The sequence below is a fragment of the Procambarus clarkii genome, chromosome 1 (genome assembly GCF_040958095.1).
Source record: "Procambarus clarkii isolate CNS0578487 chromosome 1, FALCON_Pclarkii_2.0, whole genome shotgun sequence".
Lineage (NCBI taxonomy): Eukaryota > Metazoa > Arthropoda > Malacostraca > Decapoda > Cambaridae > Procambarus > Procambarus clarkii.
This window is the reverse complement of record NC_091150.1, coordinates 28,185,696-28,199,795: the sequence shown is the minus strand read 5'-3', so window position 1 is coordinate 28,199,795 and position 14,100 is coordinate 28,185,696. Positions and strand designations below refer to the sequence as shown.

Below are 14,100 nucleotides of genomic sequence, written 5' to 3'. Positions count from 1 at the left end.
CCCGTACCTTGTCAAGCACAAGACGAAGCTGGAAAAAAGTCCAAAGGTATGCCACTAGACTAGTCCCAGAACTAAGAGGCATGAGTTACGAGGAAAGGCTGCGGGAAATGCACCTTACGACTCTGGAAGACAGAAGAGTAAGGGGAGACATGATCACAACCTACACAATCCTCAGAGGAATCGACCGGGTAAACAAGGATAAACTATTCAACACTGGTGGGACGCGAACAAGGGGACACGGTGGAAACTGAGTACCCACATGAGCCACAGAGACGTTAGAAGGATCTTTTTCAGTGTCAGAGTAGTTAACGGATGGAATGCATTAGGCAGTGATGTGGTGGAGGCTGACTCCATACACTGTTTCAAATGTAGATATGATAGAGCCCAGTAGGCTCAGGAATCTGTACACCAGTTGATTGACAGTTGAGAGGCGGGACCAAAGAGCCAAAGCTCAACCCCCGCAAGCACAAATAGGTGAGTACACGCACCCGCGCGCACGCACACACACACACACAGACACACACACACACACACACACACACACACACACACACACACACACACACACACACACACACAATGATGGAATTCAAACTTATGACCATGGGACAAGAGATTTGGGAAAGGAGAGTTGACTACAGGAAAGGGGACTATAAGAGGATAAGGGACTATCTGGGTGAAGTGCAGTGGGAGGAAGAAATTAGAGGAAAAACAGTCCAAGATATGATGGACCTAGTCATACAGCAATGCCAGGAGGCCGAAGAGAGATTTATACCAATAGTAAAGGGAAAAAATATGAAGGAATATAATAACCCATGGTTTAATAGACAGTGTCAGGAAGCAAAAATGGCCAGCAGGCGGGAGTGGAGGAAGTACAGAAGACAAAGAACAGAGGACAACAGGATCAGATACAACAGAGCTAGGATCGATTACATTAACATAAGACGAACATCGGAAAGGGACTATGAGAACGATATTGCAATCAAAGCGAAAAAACAACCTAAGTTACTACACAGTCATATAAGAAGAAAAATGTCGGTGAACGACCAAGTGACAAGACTAAGGAAGACAGAGGGGGCATATACTGAAAGTGACAAGGAAATCTGCGAGGCACTGATTGCCAGTTTCCATGGAGTGTTTACTACCGAGCCTCAGCAGCTCCCATTGTTGGAAGGGGTTACCCTAGATGAAAGACTATCAGATATAGAGGTGACAGCAGAGGAGGTAATGAAACTGTTGACAACTCTAGATATGCAACTAAAGCAGTTGGACCAGACAAAGTATCACCGTGGATACTAAAAGAAGCAGCGCAGGCCCTCAGCGTGCCTCTGGCAATCATCTTTAATGAGTCACTTATGTCAGGAGAATTGCCCAGTTGCTGGAAGAAGGCAAATGTCATGCCGATCTTCAAGAAAGGTGATAGGGAGGAGGCACTTAACTATAGACCTGTATCACTGACAAGCATCCCCTGTAAAATACTGGAAAGAATAATTAGGCTACGACTGGTTGCACACCTGGAGAACATTAGGTTTGTGAACAAACATCAACATGGGTTCTGGACAGGGAAATCGTGCCTAACAAACCTTCTGGAATTCTATGATAAAATAACGAGGATAAGACAGGACAGAGATGGTTGGGCAGACTGCATATTTCTGGACTGACAAAAAGCCTTTGATACAGTACCGCACATGAGACTGCTGTTCAAGCTCGAGAGGCAGGCGGGGGTGGGGGGAAAGGTCCTAGCATGGATAAGGAACTACCTAACAGGAAGAAGCCAAAGAGTTACGGTAAGGGGCGAGAAGTCGGTCTGGCGAACAGTAACAAGTGGAGTACCACAAGGATCGGTGCTGGGACCAATTCTATTTCTTGTATATGTTAACGACATGTTTACAGGCGTAAAGTCCTACATGTCGATGTTTGCGGATGACGCAAAGTTGATGAGAAGAGTTGTGACAGATGAGGATTGCAGGATCCTCCAAGAGGACCTGAACAGGTTGCAGAGATGGTCAGAGAAATGGCTACTGAAATTCAACACGAGCAAATGTAAAGTTATGGAAATGGGACTAGGAGATAGGAGACCAAAGGGACAGTACACAATGAAGGGGAACAGCCTACCTGTGACGACGCGCGAAAGAGACCTGGGGGTGGACGTAACACCTAATCTATCTCCTGAGGCACATATAAATAGGATAACGACAGCAGCGTACTCTACACTGGCAAAAGTTAGAACATCATTCAGAAACCTAAGTAAGGAGGCATTTAGGGCGCTTTACACTGCCTACGTGAGGCCAGTCTTAGAGTATGCCGCCTCATCATGGAGTCCCCATCTGAAGAAGCATATAATGAAACTGGAAAAGGTTCAGAGGTTTGCAACGAGACTCGTCCCAGAGCTACGAGGGATGGGGTATGAGGAGCGCCTGAGGGAACTGTGCCTTACGACACTAGAAAGAAGAGGGGAGAGGGGGGGACATGATAGGAACGTATAAGATACTCAGAGGGATTGACAGAGTGGACATAGACGAAATGTTCACACGGAATAGTAACAGAACGAGAGCACATGGATGGAAGCTGGAAACTCAGATGAGTCACAGAGATGTTAGGAAGTTTTCTTTTAGCGTGAGAGTAGTGGGAAAATGGAATGCACTTCAGGAACAGGTTGTGTAAGCAAATACTATTCATAATTTTAAAACCAGGTATGATAGGGAAATGGGACAGGAGTCATTGCTGTAAACAACCGATGCTCGAAAGGCGGGATCCAAGAGTCAATGCTCGATCCTGCAGACACAACTAGGTGAGTACAACTAGGTGAGTACACACACACACACACACACACACACACACACACACCAGCTGGGTGAGGCTTAATCAGAGACTGAAAGTCTCAAGATTTTTGAAAAGTCGAGAACAATTTTACTCCACAATTGCTCTTAATTATTTCTCCTCCCCATGTGAGTGGGTCAGGTATTATGGCCCTCACGAATTATCTGCTCTTTAACGACCGATTATGAGTAACATAATCGGTCCTGTTACTTATTATTATTATTATTATTAAACAATAGTGTGTCACTTCACGGATATAATTACAGAGGATAAAAACCCACACTAATGTGTTTGTGAATTTGATGTAAAGATTTACATATATTACTGTATATGTAAATCTCTGATGTATTACATTTGGATTACATTACATCCAAATCTTACATTTGGATTATTGTATGCAAGCATGGAGACCTCGTCATCAGGATGACACAAGCTGCTCTGGAGAAAGTGCAACACCGGGCAACAAAAATCATTCTAGGGATAAGTCAATTCTCAAAAGGTCAGATGTAACACAAACAAGGAACAACGGTTTCAAGCTCAACAAGCCACAACGTAGGACTGAAAATAGGAGAGGCATGTTCACCCACAGAGTTATAAACCCATGGAACCGCCTACCCGCCGATGCCGTAAGTGCCAGCTGGAAAAAATTCAAAATGACACAAATGGGGGGACATCTGACAAGCCGCCGGCGTTCGGTCGTCGTCGAAGCCACTAGAGTGGTAGTGGCCTTCAGGAAAATGTACACTAGGGCTTTGCACTCTCCTGAGTGCTTTATACTCAGAACTTGATAAAGCACTCGGAGTAAATCTGTTCCTGAAATACATAAATACATAAGCGGGGGGGGGGGGGAGGGGGTTATCCTATGTTAATGTTACTGGTACTGTAGTTATTATTGCTTTAATATATCTTTATACATTAATTATTTATCTTGTATATGAGGGGAATCGGAGGTGAGAGGGTTGGGGGAGGGGGGATGGGGGAGGTCGGGGGAAGTGACAAGGGGGATGGGAAGGGGGAGGGGGGAAAGGGTGTGGGGAAGTGTAAAGCTGAAGGAGGGAGAAGGGTGAATGTTTGAAGAGAAGCAGTGATGGAGGGAGGAGGGGGTGAGAGAGGGAGATAGGGTGAGAGAGAGAGAGAGAGAGAGAGAGAGAGAGAGAGAGAGGGGGAGAGAGAGAGAGAGAGAGGGGGGGGAGAGAGAGAGAGAGAGAGAGAGAGAGAGAGAGAGAGAGAGAGAGAGAGAGAGAGAGAGAGAGAGAGAGAGAGAGAGAGAGAGAGAGAGGGAGAGAGAGAGAGAGAGAGAGAGAGAGAGAGAGAGAGAGAGAGAGAGAGAGAGAGAGAGAGAGAGAGAGAGAGAGAGAGAGAGAGAGAGAGGGGGGGGAGAGAGAGAGAGAGAGAGGGGGGGGAGAGAGAGAGAGAGAGAGGGGGGGAGAGAGAGAGAGAGAGAGGGGGGGGGGGGAGAGAGAGAGAGAGAGGGGGGGAGAGAGAGAGAGAGAGAGAGAGAGAGAGAGAGAGAGAGAGAGAGAGAGAGAGAGAGAGAGAGAGACAGTTCAGTTTGGAGACATGTTAGAACAATCATATTTACCCCCAATCTTGAGGAGGACGAGGTAGAGGCCACACACTCCTGTGTCCCCACATGTATCCTGCTGCATTGTCTCTGCTCGGGGGGATAGTCTAGCCAGGGAGGGAGGAAGCAGGGTGCAGCACTGCTGGGCCGGCTATCGTGCTTCTCTACCAACACGATAGCCATTTCGACTCTCTCCCAGGATACAGACAATACCCGACTCTCAGTATACGTCAGTTTTCGAGGTACAAACACCTTTCAAAATGCTTAGAATGAAAATATTTTTTTTTTATTTTTTTTTGAGATATATACAAGAGTTGTTACATTCTTGTACAGCCACTAGTACGCGTAGCGTTTCGGGCAGGTCCCTGGAATACGATCCCCGCCGCGAAGAATCGTTGTTACAACCAAGTACACATTTTACTGTTGCGTTAAACAGAGGCTACAGTTAAGGAATTGCGCCCAGTAAATCCTCCCCGGCCAGGATACGAACCCATGACAAAGCGCTCGCGGAACGCCAGGCGAGTGTCTTACCACTGCACCACGGAATAATGGTTTACGTCTGCTTGCCAAATCGAACCACTTGGACTGGACGGTAAAGCGACGGTCTTGCTTCATGCATGTCGGCGTTCAATCCCCGACCATCCAAGAGGTTGGGCACCATTCCTTTCCCCCTCGTCCCATTTCCCTTATTCCTTCCAAGTGCTATATAGTCGTAATGGCCTAGCGCTTTTTCCTAGTTACCTTACCTTGCCTAATGCAGCAACTACACCTTTTCTGGCCTACAGTGGCCGCTTCTACACTAGCCTAGTTAGTTAACCCAAATAAAATACGACAGACAAATCATACCTATTCGACTGATTAAACTGTTGTGACTTGCAAAAGGCAATATGGACATGTTTATATCTTCGTCATCGGGAAATAATGACTAATAATTCAATGTGTTTTCCCCAGACTTGATAACCAATCCGGTGCGAGGAGATATTCCCTCTTAGCACGGAGACACTTCTCTCCGATCAGCTGAATGGTCAGGACAGCCAGCACCAAGTGATGGGTGACGAATGAGCGTCCTGTATCATCATGACGTCATTTCATTACCCCCAGCTGATTGGCTGGTGACGCGCCTTCACAGCCAATCAACTTGCAAACAATGTTACGATGATGAAGCGTTTGATGGCGTAATCTCCCATCAATCATGTTACAAGCGGGGGCCAGGAACGTGGGCTGACAAGGAGCGCGGAACACTAGACGCAGCAACATCAAGGAGCTGAAAGTATCAGTAAGACACACCTGCGGCAAGTAACGATCACAAGGGCCAAGGAGGGAGAAATAAACCACAAGGAACGTTACGGAAATGAAAGTAACCAAGTAACCATATTACATTATAACATAAAGGGCCAGTTAACACTACAAGGACCCACAAGCGTATTAAAGCCAAACACAATGGAGCACGTAATCCATATATCAATAATTATAATAACTCTTAATTTTATAATAATAATACACAGAAAAATCACATTAATGCGAGATATCAAAGAACAAACCCACAGGAGCCTTGATGGGGGGTTCGAACCTATGTGCTGAGTGTTCCCAGACGCGCTCTAGTCAACTGTACCACCATATGGTAAAAAAAAAAAAAAAAATTGTACCCTGGAGTGGTGCTGGCGTACAGTTGACTGAGGCGCGTCTGGGGACACTCGGCGCATAGGTTCGAACCCCCCATCAAGGCTCCTGTGTGGATTTGTTTAAAATGAATAATAATTACACAAATAACACTAACATGATATATACATAACAAGGAGAAAATCAACAGGACCAATAAGGTGACTCGAACCAGCGATCAAGGTGGTCTCAACCTACTGTATTAACCTACTGTATGTAGACTGTATTAACCGTCAACTGGTGTAGGCTCCACACACACACGCTCTTGGCGGGGTCTAAATTACTGAAATTTAGATTTAATGAACATTTACATTTACATCATCTCGGTGGTTAATTATAATTTTAAATTTCATGTTAAGATCAGAGATCTTATATGTTTAAATCATTGTTGAACGCCACTGAATGATACGGTTTTATTGTAATTTTAAATGTAATTAATACTTAACGTTAGACAAATTTAATTCTAAGCTGGTGATTAGAGAGACATGTTACTTTCGCATCCAATATGGCCGCGGCGCAGCCTGTCATCCTAAAGTTTCCCAACGTCAAGAATCTGTCGTACAAGAGTGCCCTTATCTTGACCTACCAGAGGACCCAAAACAGAAAATGGGACAGTTCCTCAATTTCGCGAGTCGCTTCCATTATTACAAAGATTTTTTTGTTTTAGGGGAGACTACACGTCAAAAAGCGACGCATTATTGGGAGGATGGGTTGCTGCGACGTCCTTCACGGAGAGCAACTTATGGCACCAACTTCCTCCTGCCGGCAAGGTTGCCGTTAGATTGGATACAAATTCATATATAATTTATCTAAATTATCTAATGCTAATATTTATCAGTAAATTGAGATTTATTCTCTTACGTGAGGTAATTTGGTTTCCTTGCTTCGTAACCGGTCTCATCTCCCTCCTGTAGTCACCCAAACATACGTCTTGTGGCCACAATAGCTACGCCTCACGGGGAAATGAGGTGTATCACTTAGCTACAGCTGAAGTGTGAGGCGGGCACGACCCTCGTCTTGGTCGTGGAGGTGGGCACGACCCTCGTCTTGGTCGTGGAGGCAGGCACGACCCTCATCGTGGTCGTGGAGGTGGGCACGACCCTCATCTTGGTCGTGGAGGCGGGCACGACCCTCGTCTTGGTCGTGGAGGCGGGCACGACCCTCATCTTGGTCGTGGAGGCGGGCACGACCCTCATCTTGGTCGTGGAGGCGGGCACGACCCTCATCTTGGTCGTGGAGGTGGGCACGACCCTCATCTTGGTCGTGGAGGCGGGCACGACCCTCATCTTGGTCGTGGAGGCAAGCACGACCCTCATCTTGGTCGTGGAGGCGGGCACGACCCTCATCTTGGTCGTGGAGGTGGGCACGACCCTCATCTTGGTCGTGGAGGCGGGCACGACCCTCATCTTGGTCCTGGAGGCGGGCACGACCCTCGTCTTGGTCGTGGAGGCGGGCACGACCCTCGTCTTGGTCGTGGAGGCGGGCACGACACTCATCTTGGTCGTGGAGGCGGGCACGACCCTCATCTTGGTCCTAGAGGCGGGCACGACCCTCGTCTTGGTCGTGGAGGCGGGCACGACCCTCGTCTTGGTCATGGAGGCGGGCACGACCCTCGTCTTGGTCATGGAGGCGGGCACGACCCTCATCTTGGTCGTGGAGGCAGGCACGACCCTCATCGTGGTCGTGGAGGCGGGCACGACCCTCATCTTGGTCGTGGAGGTGGGCACGACCCTCATCGTGGTCGTGGAGGCGGGCACGACCCTCATCGTGGTCGTGGAGGCGGGCACGACCCTCATCTTGGTCGTGGAGGCGGGCACGACCCTCATCGTGGTCGTGGAGGCGGGCACGACCCTCATCGTGGTCGTGGAGGCGGGCACGACCCTCATCGTGGTCGTGGAGGTGGGCACGACCCTCATCGTGGTCGTGGAGGCGGGCACGACCCTCATCGTGGTCGTGGAGGCGGGCACGACCCTCATCTTGGTCGTGGAGGTGGGCACGACCCTCATCGTGGTCGTGGAGGCGGGCACGACCCTCATCGTAGTCGTGGAGACGGGCACGACCCTCATCTTGGTCGTGGAGGTGGGCACGACCCTCATCTTGATCGTGGAGGCGGGCACGACCCTCATCTTGGTCGTGGAGGCGGGCACGACCCTCGTCGTGGTCGTGGAGGCGGGCACGACCCTCATCTTGGTCGTGGAGGTGGGCACGACCCTCATCGTGGTCGTGGAGGCGGGCACGACCCTCATCGTGGTCGTGGAGGCGGGCACGACCCTCATCGTGGCCGTGGAGGCGGGCACGACCCTCATCTTGGTCGTGGAGGTGGGCACGACCCTCATCGTGGTCGTGGAGGAGGGCACGACCCTCATCTTGGTCGTGGAGGTGGGCACGACCCTCATCGTGGTCGTGGAGGCGGGCACGACCCTCGTCGTGGTCGTGGAGACGGGCACGACCCTCATCTTGGTCGTGGAGGTGGGCACGACCCTCATCTTGATCGTGGAGGCGGGCACGACCCTCATCTTGGTCGTGGAGGCGGGCACGACCCTCGTCTTGGTCGTGGAGGTGGGCACGACCCTCGTCTTGGTCGTGGAGGCGGGCACGACCCTCATCTTGGTCGTGGAGGTGGGCACGACCCTCATCTTGATCGTGGAGGCGGGCACGACCCTCGTCTTGGTCGTGGAGGTGGGCACGACCCTCGTCTTGGTCGTGGAGGTGGGCACGACCCTCGTCTTGGTCGTGGAGGTGGGCACGACCCTCATCTTGGTCGTGGAGGCGGGCACGACCCTCATCTTGGTCGTGGAGGCGGGCACGACCCTCATCTTGGTCGTGGAGGCGGGCACGACCCTCATCTTGGTCGTGGAGGCGGGCACGACCCTCATCTTGGTCGTGGAGGCGGGCACGACCCTCGTCTTGGTCGTGGAGGTGGGCACGACCCTCGTCTTGGTCGTGGAGGCGGGCACGACCCTCATCTTGGTCGTGGAGGTGGGCACGACCCTCATCTTGATCGTGGAGGCGGGCACGACCCTCGTCTTGGTCGTGGAGGTGGGCACGACCCTCGTCTTGGTCGTGGAGGTGGGCACGACCCTCGTCTTGGTCGTGGAGGTGGGCACGACCCTCATCTTGGTCGTGGAGGCGGGCACGACCCTCATCTTGGTCGTGGAGGCGGGCACGACCCTCATCTTGGTCGTGGAGGCGGGCACGACCCTCATCTTGGTCGTGGAGGCGGGCACGACCCTCATCTTGGTCGTGGAGGTGGGCACGACCCTCATCCTGGTCGTGGAGGTGGGCACGACCCTCATCTTGGTCGTGGAGGCGGGCACGACCCTCATCCTGGTCGTGGAGGCGGGTCAACAACAGCTCGTGTCGTCTTTACTGCGGCATAATGCCTCGTGTTGTCGTCTGCGTGGGTGGGCCGCCGCCTACTACCTCCAGGGCGAAGGAGAGTCTTTCTTATATATTTATTTATTCGGAGCATTAAACCCCGCTTATGCATGAATTTGAATTAACAATATTAGTTAAATTAGTTATCTAAGAGCTGATTAATTTCTTATAATTGTATACTTGGTAAGAAATGAGTGGAGATAAATTCCGTCTTGCAGTTGTTTCTGGTGGTGACCGGCAACCCCAGCACCCGCCCGGCCCGCCCGGGTCCGCGCAGCTCTAAGCTGCGCATTTATGAATTTAAATTTGAATAGAGAATTTTTTTCTTCTCAAAGAGACTTATTTTGTAATATTTTATAGTTAGAGGATTTATATGGTGAATATTTCCCACACCTTACCCCCTGTACCACCACTTGATATAAATTATACAACAGTGGATTCCACTGCAGTTACAGCCCCGCTCCTGTGCCAGGTAAGTCCACTCCGGGCTCACCGTAGCCCGTGCTACTTGGAACTTTTTGTTCCCAGTAGCTGAATCTTAAACAATGATTCCACTGACTCCACAGGAAGCTTGGAGAGGCTTCTATACTGACGCCTCTCCAAGTTTTACATTTAACTCCCAAAAGTACTTGCTGCTTATTGCTCCGTCATGCTCCGCCACGCCACCACAGCGGAGCATGGCGGTGCAGTGCCATGCTCCGTATATAAACGATACATAAACCGACTGTTAACCAAAGTGGGGTGCTCCGCGCTGGAGTCACATAATGGGGGTATGGGAGCCACATAATGGGGGTATGGGAGCCACATAATGGGGGGTATGGGAGCCACATAATGGGGGGGTATGGGAGCCACATAATGGGGGTATGGGAGCCACATAATGGGGGGTATGGGAGCCACATAATGGGGGTATGGGAGCCACATAATGGGGGGTATGGGAGCCACATAATGGGGGTATGGGAGCCACATAATGGGGGGTATGGGAGCCACATAATGGGGGGTATGGGAGCCACATAATGGGGGGTATGGGAGCCACATAATGGGGGGTATGGGAGCCACATAGTGGGGGTATGGGAGCCACATAATGGGGGGTATGGGAGCCACATAATGGGGGTATGGGAGCCACATAATGGGGGTATGGGAGCCACATAATGGGGGGTATGGGAGCCACATAATGGGGGGGTATGGGAGCCACATAATGGGGGTATGGGAGACACATAGTGGGGGTATGGGAGCCACATAATGGGGGGTATGGGAGCCACATAATGGGGGTATGGGAGCCACATAATGGGGGTATGGGAGCCACATAATGGGGGTATGGGAGCCACATAATGGGGGGTATGGGAGCCACATAATGGGGGGTATGGGAGCCACGTAATGGGGGTATGGGAGCCACATAATGGGGGTATGGGAACACATAATGGGGGTATGGGAGCCACATAATGGGGGGTATGGGAGCCACATAATGGCGGTATGGGAGCCACATAATGGGGGTATGGGAGCCACATAATGGCGGTATGGGAGTCACATAATGGGGGTATGGGAGCCACATAATGGGGGGTATGGGAGCCACATAATGGGGTATGGGAGCCACATAATGGGGGTATGGGAGCCACATAATGGCGGTATGGGAGCCACATAATGGGGGTATGGGAGCCACATAATGGCGGTATGGGAGTCACATAATGGGGGTATGGGAGCCACATAATGGGGGTATGAGAGCCACATAATGGGGGGTATGGGAGCCACATAATGGGGGTATGGGAGCCACATAATGGCGGTATGGGAGCCACATAATGGGGGGTATGGGAGCCACATAATGGCGGTATGGGAGTCACATAATGGGGGTATGGGAGCCAAATAATGGGGGTATGGGAGCCACACAATGGGGCTATGGGAGCCACATAATGGGGGTATGGGAGCCACACAATGGGGCTATGGAAGCCACATTATGGGGCTATGGGAGCCACATAATGGGGGTTCGGGTAATCCCTTTGAGGCCTGTAATCCTAAAAAAGGTTCAGATCCCCAGCACCAGAGGGAGAGGCCGTAGAAACCAGTAAAACGTGTTAACAAAAGTAGAGATCACTGGAAACCACGAGTCGGGAGTCACTCCAGTGGACAACCGACAGCAGGTAAGGCAGGGCTCAAGAGTCAGCGCCCGACCCGGCAAACACAATTAGGTGAATACATTCAGGAAAGTGTACGACAGTCTGAAACAAAATTTCATCTTACTGCTGCCTCACCTTAGTCGTGTTTGCTCAGTCCATGTTATGACCTACCAGCCTCGCCCGCCCCTCTGACCCACACACACACACACACACACACACACACACACACACACACGCACACACACACACACACACACACACACACACACACACACACACACACACACACACACACACGCACGCACACGGAATCTTTCAGAACCTTGTATACCACATATGAAAGACAAATCCTGGAGTATGCGGCCCCAGCATGGAGCCCGTACCTTGTCAAGCACAAGACGAAGCAGGACAGAGTTCAGAGGTATGCCACTAGGCTAGTCCCAGAACTAAGAGGCATGAGTTACGAGGAAAGGCTGCGTGAACTGTTCCTCGCGTCGCTGGATGATAGAAGAGCCCAGGGAGACATGATCACCACATAGAAAATTCGCAGGGGAATTAACATGGTAGACAAAGATGGATTATTTAACACGGGTGGTACACGAACAAGGGGACATAGGTGGAAGCTGAAAACCCACATGAGCCTCAGAGACGTTAGAAAGAACTTTTTCAGTGTCAGGGGAATGCAGGTGGAATAACAGGTGGAATGCATTAAGCAGTGATGTGGTGGAGGCTGACTCCATACACAGTTTCAAATGTAGATATGATAGAGCCCAGTAGGCTCAGGAATCTGTACACCAGTTGATTGACAGTTGAGAGGCGGGACCAAAGAGCCAGAGCTCAACCCCCGCAAGCTCAACTAGGTGAGTGCACACACACACACACACACACACGCACACACACACACACACACACACACACACACACACACACACACACACACCTCCGGACCTGTAATGTGTTACTACTGTAAGCAGGTTCACAACCAACTGGTCCTGGGTTAGTGTCCCGGGCAGGGCTGGGGATAAGACTTGCGGTCCTCTTACCGTGTTCCTCCGGTGTTCAGAGAGGTTCCCTCTAATATTTTCCCATCTGCAAATTATTACTCTCTCTCTCCCGCCTGTGATCTAGCGAATACAGATTTAAACATGTTAATCGGTCCCAATAATCTAGACGTTTTATTGAGTGGATTCTAGCGGTAAAAGATCTTTGCACGCTAGTGTTGACTGAAGGATAGGCCGCTGCTGTGACCTATCCTGGGGTAGTTTCCATCTAGATTCAAACCCTCTCCTCTACCCATCAAGCCTATTTTTAAAACTAACTCTGCCATTTAGAAAAAACTTAAATGCTTGAGTCTAAAGCCAGCCACATATATAATAAAATATTCAAACAGTGGAGTTAGATTTTATCTCATGTGGATCCCTTCCCATATTGGCCTCCGAATGCACGGGCTCGCCATAGCCTGTGCTACTTGGAACTTTTTGTTCCAGGTAGCGAATCTTAAACAACAACAACATGATAGAACTGATGAGTTAGCCACAGCATGTGCTCTTAAAGACGGAGTTAAACACCTGCATTTTGCATTGCCTTTAAACAGCCTGGGATCTACAACATAATCCAGTAGACTTGAGACGAAGTGAAATTCACGCTACCTATTCCATCTCTCATCATAACATTATGCTAGAGCCACAGATCTGTGGATCATCTAACAATGTCAACAGACGTCAAGTATGTTTATTGAGAGAAGAAGAAAATGCATCTCAAAGGGATAGAGTAGCTTAGGCTATATCTACCCCCAAGAACAGACGTCAAGCCATTACTTACTGCTAGAGTTAAGGGTCGACTACAACTACCTCTGGGAGTGCAGAAGAACATCTCACCAAGTGTAAACACTGTCCGCAGAACCACTTACGCCTTATGCACTTAATTGAATGTGAAAAGTGTTTCAGAATTCAGAGATAACTTCATTAAAGTGTTCAAGAAATGTGAAATTCATTCATAATGTACCACCAGAAATCTCAGGTAAATATACAAAATTTGCTTATTGTAGGAAGTGCATGAACGTGACTAAACCTTCCACAGCTGGTCCCGAGGACAGCTGTGGTGCAGCTGGTCCCGAGGACAGCTGCGGTGCAGCGGGTACCGAGGACAGCTGTGGTGCAGCTGGTCCCGAGGACAGCTGTGGTGCAGCTGGTACCGAGGACAGCTGTGGTGCAGCTGGTACCGAGGACAGCTGTGGTGCAGCTGGTCCCGAGGACAGCTGTGGTGCAGCTGGTACCGAGGACAGCTGTGGTGCAGCTGGTACCGAGGACAGCTGTGGTGCAGCTGGTACCGAGGACAGCTGTGGTGCAGCTGGTTCACTACAGCTGTAAAGTGCTCGGCTCAGAGGCTGTTGTGGGCCAGGTTCTTCTGTGCTATAAAAGAACATTTACAAAACATTAAACAGTGTAACTAGCCTCACAAACGTGCCATTTGCTGAGCTAAATGAAGTTTGGCGTTCAGTTCCCCACTACCACCCACCGGATGGGAATAGGGTGAATAATAAATGAACTCAATCATTCATTTGCTTCAATG

General features: G+C 50.1%; 3 protein-coding genes across 3 annotated transcripts; 1 reads left to right on the top strand and 2 right to left on the bottom strand.

Annotated features, from left to right (window-relative positions):
• Nucleotides 1-7,020: 7,020 nt before the first annotated feature.
• Nucleotides 7,021-7,569, bottom strand: LOC138362768 (salivary glue protein Sgs-3-like). Its single transcript, XM_069321325.1, has one exon. The coding sequence runs from the start codon at nucleotides 7,567-7,569 to the stop codon at nucleotides 7,021-7,023; it is 549 nt and encodes a 182-aa protein (XP_069177426.1).
• A 7-nt stretch (nucleotides 7,570-7,576) lies between these two features.
• LOC138362761 (involucrin-like) lies at nucleotides 7,577-10,100 on the bottom strand. The gene is made up of 2 exons (XM_069321316.1): nucleotides 10,011-10,100; nucleotides 7,577-9,370 (listed from the first exon to the last, which is right to left on the bottom strand). Exons 1-2 carry the CDS (start codon nucleotides 10,098-10,100, stop codon nucleotides 7,577-7,579), a joined length of 1,884 nt encoding a protein of 627 aa, XP_069177417.1.
• A 3,103-nt stretch (nucleotides 10,101-13,203) lies between these two features.
• On the top strand, nucleotides 13,204-13,898 carry LOC123754106 (putative cuticle collagen 91). Its single transcript, XM_045736330.2, has 2 exons — nucleotides 13,204-13,254; nucleotides 13,476-13,898. The coding sequence occupies exons 1-2, from the start codon at nucleotides 13,204-13,206 to the stop codon at nucleotides 13,896-13,898; spliced, it is 474 nt and encodes a 157-aa protein (XP_045592286.2).
• Nucleotides 13,899-14,100: the final 202 nt, after the last annotated feature.